This window comes from Erithacus rubecula, assembly GCF_903797595.1.
Source record: "Erithacus rubecula genome assembly, chromosome: 17".
NCBI classification, from domain to species: Eukaryota; Metazoa; Chordata; class Aves; order Passeriformes; family Muscicapidae; genus Erithacus; species Erithacus rubecula.
The window spans coordinates 133,124-140,840 of record NC_136669.1 but is presented as its reverse complement, the minus strand read 5'-3'; the positions used below and the strand labels follow the sequence as shown (position 1 = coordinate 140,840).

Here is a 7,717-nt window from a genome sequence, read left to right as displayed (position 1 = left end):
TTTTTTTTCCCTTATAATAACTAACCCAAGCTCTTTTGAGATGGAACATTCCACCGTCTTTTTACCCCAGCTGTAAAGCTCAGTTCAGTGTCTATGCTAGTTAAGTAGTACAAACATTGTTCTTTCAATATTTTTTTTATTTTTCAAGAAGCTCTTTTTGTTTATACTGATTAGTGGTCTCTGACTACAAACTCACTCTAAGTTTTCTGCGTTTCAGGTTCTTTGGAGCAGCACTCTCCTTGCAGGGCTGCTGGGCTCATTTGCTCTGTTCAGGTAACAGCAAAAAATGCAGACTGGAAACATGTTTTTAAAACACCACATATTGCTGAATAGATCCTATTCTTCATATTAAATGTTGCCATAAAATAATAAAATCAGAAACTTTTAGTGAAAAAGTATATTTTTAAATTAAAACAGGAGAAAATTCAGAGAACGGAATTTTTGGTTAAAGAGAGCGAGCCCAGTCTAACCTTGTAGAGATGTAGTGTCCTATATCGTGGAAGACACACTTCAAACATCCTTACACTACTCTTCAGTGAATTGTGGTAATGACGAGGCTCTAAGTTTTCTGTATCTCCCAATGTGTGCTTTGAGCAGGATCATACCAGTTATTCTCTGCATCTGTTTTCTGAATATGCAGAAATAATGTTGCTCCAGGAGGCCCCTGAGCTGCAAATGTCTGGAGGCTGAGAATGCTCAGAGATTAACATCTATGCTCTATTGCTACAATTCTCTCTAAGCATGTGGTTTTGACTATAGTCAGAAACAGGATTTGGGGAAACAAGAACGTTGGTTCCAACCCACTGTGGCTCTCTGCTGCTCTTAAATTGTCGTAAACCAGATGATAAAAATGCAGGAAGAAAGAAAGAGCACCCACTTCTTCTCCCACTATTGTTAAAATTGCAGGAACTGTAGATTTCCTTTCAGGCAGCTGGTGCTTTAGCACAGAGTACTGTTTACTGCCATGAGAAGAACAGTTCCTATAGAAGAAATTATATAGCTGAGTTGGTGCCCTCTCTGACGGATTCAGGATCAGCTTTAGTCAGGACAGCAGAAGCGTGCAGCTAAGGCTTCAACCCACTGGTAGAAATAACAACAAAATTGCTCTTAACAATGATTCTGTTCTAGATACTATCTGGAATGGGAGGAGTCGTGTGGCAGCTGGGCCTCCAGCTGTGCATTGCTGCTGCGCTGCTCTTTGGTGGAGGAAGAGGGAGAGGTAAGAGGAGGTTCTGGAACAGAACCACTGTACAAAGACAGGTACATGCCTGTGCTCATTTTTCATTCACAGACCCTTCAGTATGCAGCCCAAGATCCTGTGGCTGCCCTTTCCCAGGCCCCAGGAACCATTACAGCTGCTGACAATGCCAGGCCTAGGGGACTGAGCACGTACTGCACGAGCTGGGCACCAGAAAAGGTGTAGCCACTGCCCAAGATCTCTGCTCTATGATCTTACACCCATCTCACGCAGTGAAGTGTGTCAAAACAGAGTAAGAACATGATGAGGAAGATCAGATGCAGTGTCAGCAATAGAAGTATTAGCAAGTATTGCATTTACTTGATGTATTAAGCAAGGCATCATCCAGTAATGCATGAGTCCAGTTCTGGTCTCCATCCCCTGCAGAGCTCCCTGGCAGCCTGAGATGCCTGAATAACTACATGACTACCGTGAGCTGCACGTGGGTGACAGAGGATCCCGTGGGTGATGGACCTTTCCACCTGCATTTCACCAAGTAAGAGCTGCACACCAAGAGCTGTCTTGGCAGCGCTGGCATGGACAGGACAGGACAGCCCTGAGAGGCAGAGATAAAGCCCAGCTGTGGGCTTTGCTCCCTCAACAGCAGGAGATCTGTGGCACAGCTAGCTCTGCCCCCTCATCACCCCAGACCTCAGAAGCTGCTCTCTATTGTGCTCCCACAGTCCCAGGGTCAGCAGCAAAGGTCAAGTGCACATGGCTGCATGCTCTCCTGCCAGCTGAGGGCTCCCCATGTTCAGTGAACCCTTTGGCAGGCATCTCAGAGTAGAGAACCTTCCCATCCTGGCCTCTGGTCCTCATGACCTGGGAGCTTCCAGAGCCCATCCTACATAAAACTGCTTAATCAGCTTCTAATAATTTCTTTCCTTTTCCCCTAGAAATTGAAAACCTATTGATTTAATGCATATTAGTAAATATAAAAATACAAGTCCAGTTATAAGCTTTAATAAGATGTTTAGAATATTATCTGAATAGTTTTTCCTCTAATAGAAGAAATTGAGTTAATAGTTTGCTAACTGATAGGATAACCTGAGACTAATGTGTTTAGGTTATGTAGAAACATTGTCTTAACCACCATGAACTATTACATGAGGGCAAGCCACTCTGACATTAGATGCCTCATATTCTGCTTAAGTGAAAAATAGCCTAACTCTTATTAATACTGGATTTTAAATCTATGGAGAGATGGGCAAGCTGATAAACTGTGATATCCCAGTTTCCTGTGGGATCACATGCAATGTGAAAAAATTGCTAATAAATGGCTAAACCACAAAAAGACAAACCAGCTTCCAGCACATTTTCCTGTCAGTACTGGCTTGTTTGTAGTGAAAGAGGATTTAATGTACAACTTATTGCTACCTCTGTGCTATGCACTTGTAACCAGCTGTGCATCCACTCCTTCCTCCTACCTGCCTGTTTTCCTGCAGTGACAGAAGCTCTCTCAGAGGGAGCAGGGAGCAGCTACCGGATGCTATGTGCAGCTCCTGTGAGATTTCGTGCTCTCAGCAGTGAGGTTATAAATGTGTCTTCTTCCTCCCCAACCAGCCCTGCCATCCATCTGGCTTTTTGGATTGCTGGTTTGCTTACAGTCTGGACCAAAGAGGTTCATGGTTTTCCAGAGTGTGGTGCTGTGCTAAGGTGCCATAAATTGAAAAGCACTTAATTGTATGACTTAATAGAAACTTTCAGCCTTTTTATTCTTCTAGCCTCTGGTCAAAGGGCCACAATGCCAGCTGCAAACTGACAGCCACAGGGAGCATGCAGAATCAGTACCACTGCACAATCCATTTAGCCAGCCAGATCTTGGAAACAGACGGTTATAGAGTCTCTCTCCAAGGAAACTTTTTTGGACATAGTCACACATACATGGCCTTCCCAGAGTACAGTCCCCGCAAGCACAGTAAGTATGAACCAGCACAACTGTGAGCTGAGGCTCTGCCCAGCAGCCTCAGGACAGGTCTGGTATGCTGCCTAACAAAGGGTGTCTCAGAGGTGGCAAGGGAGAACAATGAGAACAATCAAGACTGCGAATCCCCAGGGAGTGCACTGTGTGAGCTGCACTGGTAAAGAGGCAGTTGCTGAGTCTCTCCATCCTGACTTTTCCTGGACTTCAGAGGGGCAGGCTCTGGAGCACCATCCAACAATACTTCTCATCTGCATCTTGTTTTCTTGTGCTCCGGGTAATTTGTGATGGATTGCTTCATTTATTTGTTTGTTTTGTTGTTCTATTCTTCTTTAAGAAATTATGTAATGAGGAGTCATGGATTTAACTGGAATGTCCCGTGGCCTGGTACTTGATAGAAATGCTCAAAACCTGTCTGTATTAGTGGTATGTTGCAAGGGCAGGATGTGAAATCCAGAGTGGTTCTTTGCTTGCAAGATTAACTTTAGGAGTTATCATTAATTTATGTCAGATCTGTAGCTGTTCTGATGCTGTAAGATAACTTGGTCTACGGCTAGTGTTAGCATCCCTTTTTAGACCCAGCTTTATCTTCCATTATTCGGTCAGCCTAATACCATGCATTTTCTTTTGTGGTGTCCCAATGACTGTGAAAAAAAACCCACCTCCTCTCTTCACAGTAAAACTTGATCCACCTTTGAACATCCAGAGCAATATCACTGCCAGCAAGTGCCAGATATGGTGGAGTGTGGGGAATGTGCCTTGGTACCTCGATGAAATTCTCCAATATGAGTTGCAGTATAAGGAGTACAGCATGTCTTGGGAGGTAACTTGATGAGGCACACAGTGACCCTGCCTTGCTCTTTGGGTACAATGAATGGCCTTGCCACTCAGCTCAGGGCTCTGCACTAGCTGACTTAAGCTGGCCTTTCTGGTTTCCCACATTAAGGCTGAGAGATTTTACATAAAACATCAATACTGAAGTTCAATAACTTTTGTTCTTATGAATGCTGCATCTGTCATCATTCAGGCCCTATTATTGCATCTAAGACAAGAAAATCCATAAAAGAAAAGAGAAGGGAAAAAACAACAAAAAAAGAGAGTATTTAAAAGATCATCCTTTTGCCCAGTCTCACTAACAGCAATGCTTTGTAATACTTTGCAGGTTGCATGGAACAAGACACTATCCAGTTCACTGCCACAGGTAGAAATTGAAGCCACAGAGCTCCACAGTGGCATTGCTTATGCTGCAAGGGTTCGCTGCAAAGTTTCTGAAAATGAGAATTCATACCACAGTCAGTGGAGTGAGTGGAGCCAGACAACAGTGTTTCAAAGAGCAGGTACAAAGAATATTGTTTTCATCTTATTTAATTTCTTTTCATGTCCATGTTTAAAAAAAAAAAAAAAACACCACAGTAAAATTAAGCTTTTCTAATCAGAACTAGGTTTCTTCAAGTATTCATAGGCAAATTACTTTCCTTAAGGCCTTTAGCTGCCTGTTTTATTTGCAATGCTTGGTTATTTGCGGTTCTATCTCGACTTCCAGACTTTTTATTAAATTTTTTTGTGCTGATTCTTTTCCTAGATATCCCAAAAGTCTCTGAAAATATTCTAAACACCAAAACTATGCAATACTTATTCATTCCTCTGAGTTTTGCCACTCTACTCTATTTATTCTGGAACTGCAAGCTTTCCTCAAGGTATGTGATTTTCATTAAGCTCCCCTTGATCTTTATGGCCTGAAAAGGGTAAATCAAGAGTTGTTAAATCCCTTTTCCTTCCTGTTTCTGCTGTACAGATTCAGTCATTTCCAAAATATCTTTTGACAATCTTGGAATGTGACCTGTTCCTCGGCTGATGACAGTTAATGACCCACAATAGAGTCCTTAAGGAGACCAAAGTACCTTTGGATCTCCCAAATTCGGCTAAAGCCCAAGGATTATGGTATCTTGGAGTAAAAGAAATTTAAGCCAATGGAAATATTTAAAGTTTCATGTAGATAAATTAAAAGTGCAAGTACACAGTAACACATAAAGGTGGTTAAACTGATGTCAGTGCTAAGCCATGTGTTATATTCCTGGCAGGAGTCAGTAGGTAAAATACCAATATAGGCAAACTAAACTGACTCATTTGAGATCAAGTTGTACAGAGAAAAAAGTATTTTCAGAACCTTGGTTCAACCATCCTCTGCAATATTTTATGCTGGCAGAGCACATGTAAATCTCCTACCTCTTTCTTTTTTACCTTGACATACATTGCTATGCTCCATATACACATCATTCTTAGAGAAACAGAATACATGATGCCCACACATTAAAATATTTTCATAGGATAGGCTCCAATAAAGTGGCAAGGATATTTGGCAGAATTTTTCTGCTTAAATGTAATGAAACTAGAACTCTTTAACTTTCAGAAGCAGTGGTTTACATCAAGTAAGCTGATAAATAACTTGGTGCATATAATGAGCAATAGACCAGTATATTAAGTTTGTGACATATTCCTAAGAAACTTATGAGACTATGCTTCAGCTTAGAAACATTAAGTGCATGCACAAGTGGCAGAAAAATAATTGCATGAAAAGTCAGAAATTATGATGAGTGGGCTTCTTGTGCAATCTTACTAACATAAATGGGGGGGGGGGGGTTTCACCCAACCAGTATCATGGAGACAGAACACAGAAAAACTCTTCATTTTGATTACATGTTCTTTTCTCCCTTTAGGGCAAAAAACCTCGCCTGCTTTAACATTCCTACACCAGCTGCTTTCTTCCAGCCACTCTATAGTTTGCACAATGGAAATTTTAAGGTAAGAAATAAATTTCATTTCTTTCTTATGACTCTCCATTTGTAACCGGAGGATTTGTTTTTTCTAGGATTAATAATTCTAGCTCCTGAGCAGAGTTACTAATACATGGTTCTGATCTTCCTGAAAATTTGTAGTTTCTCATTTTCTTGCTTCCACACACTAGCTAACCACCAGAGCTTCTGTGCAGCCTCTTGCTTATTAGAAGTGGAATTCCTCCAATGGGTTCCAGACTGAACGCAAAAGGTGCACCTTTTCAAAAGCAATGCAGCTTGTGTTATATTCTGGTGATGTAACCCTGTCAAATTTCTTGTAAGATTTTGTAAAATTAGCTGGTAGGTTTTTTATCCTATTATTCTAACTTTGCCTGTTGGATTTGCACTAAACATCTGGGTTGTTGTGCCAAAGCCATAAAGAAAAAAAAGTTATTTTGGAATAACTATGTAAAATGACTCCAATTTATTAATGCTTTCATTAGGACTGGGTTGGACAGAATGAAGCTTGTAGCCAACTTGAAAGACAAGAGGCCAGCAACTCGAGCAAAGTGAATGCAGATAGAATTTCTGACCTAAACACTCAAGAAATGATTTCCCAAAACTCACTGAAACCTACAGGAAGCACAGATATGGTTACTGCAGAAGAAAACTGTGCATTTACCTCAGGTCCAAGCCAGCAGTATGTCCCCAGCAGGTACATAAGAGCAGAAGTGACAGGGCCGGGACTATTGCTTGCACCGAACCACGCTGGTGATACCATCGGCCTGAAAATCTCTGAAATAATTAAAGACAACCTTGAGAGCCCTAGTGTTGGAAGGAATTATCCCTCTTCCTCACAGCACAGAAAGGGTGACTTTCTTAGGCTTCAAGAATCTTTGGGAATAGCAGATGTGTCCTTCAGCGGTAGTGACTATTGTACTTTGTGTGACAATGATACCACAGGCGGTTTGATTTCTGCTGAACTACTTAAGCTTTCTAATGGCAATACTCATGTTAAACATCAGAAGGATCAGTGACTTTCCCTGAGGAACACTGCCTATAAAGTTGCTTGTGTTCTCCTATCACCTCCCAACACTGTCGTCCCAAGCGATGTAAATGGTGACTGTGCAGACAGTTTCAAACATGTATCATTTTAAAATACATCCTCAACTTCTGTACTTCAGAAGAAGATTGTGACTAAGTCCGCTGTCTAGCAAATGCTGCAGGCTATAGGCATGGCAAACCCTGACCCTGGCAACATCTGCAGTCCCAGAGACACAAGACTATGCCCTTCCCTAAATTAACCTGACTGCAAAATCCAGTAGCCCTCTTGTGTAAGGAGGCAGCAGCAGACTTGCTGCTTTCCTCAGGAAGAACTATCAGAACTCTTGGAAGCAGCATTTGCAATGCGATGAACCATGTTTTAAATTCCATCATTTAACTCCATCATTTTGTAAAAACTATGCATGACTTTTCATAAAATCATGAGAAACTATTTTTGCTTATGAAAGTAATTCTGCTTCTTAACATATTGATGAATTAAAGCAGTTCCTGATTTGATCAGAATTTGTAATTGCTCTGTTTTAAGATAATTAGACAGTAGGCCTTGTTCTTTATTATCTTGAATGGCTGTAGCTTTTTATTTTGCAATAACTAAGCCTCACGTACTGCTTTAACAAAAATTTATTTCAAGGTCAAGTGGCTGGGCTGATTTAATGGAAAAAGGTGTAAAATAAGAACAACACAAATGAGCTTTGCTTAATCACAGAACAGGCCAGGCCCACT

At 41.2% G+C, this 7,717-nt stretch overlaps 1 protein-coding gene across 1 annotated transcript; it reads left to right on the top strand.

Moving 5' to 3' along the window:
• The first annotated feature begins 524 nt into the window (after nucleotides 1-524).
• LOC306809450 (interleukin-9 receptor-like) lies at nucleotides 525-7,488 on the top strand. The gene is made up of 8 exons (XM_079320974.1): nucleotides 525-1,219; nucleotides 1,625-1,733; nucleotides 2,962-3,155; nucleotides 3,836-3,981; nucleotides 4,321-4,495; nucleotides 4,741-4,855; nucleotides 5,876-5,960; nucleotides 6,436-7,488. The coding sequence occupies exons 1-8, from the start codon at nucleotides 1,141-1,143 to the stop codon at nucleotides 6,967-6,969; spliced, it is 1,437 nt and encodes a 478-aa protein (XP_079177100.1). The 5' UTR covers nucleotides 525-1,140; the 3' UTR covers nucleotides 6,970-7,488.
• Nucleotides 7,489-7,717: the final 229 nt, after the last annotated feature.

Coding starts and splice junctions, on each gene's coding strand:
- LOC306809450 (XM_079320974.1), top strand. CDS start 1,141: ATGGGAGGAGTCGTGTGGCAGCTGGGCCTCCAGCTGTGCATTGCTGCT. Junction 3,156..3,835: donor GTACAGTCCCCGCAAGCACA/GTAAGTATGAAC, acceptor CTCTCTTCACAG/TAAAACTTGATCCACCTTTG. Junction 4,496..4,740: donor AACAGTGTTTCAAAGAGCAG/GTACAAAGAATA, acceptor TTCTTTTCCTAG/ATATCCCAAAAGTCTCTGAA.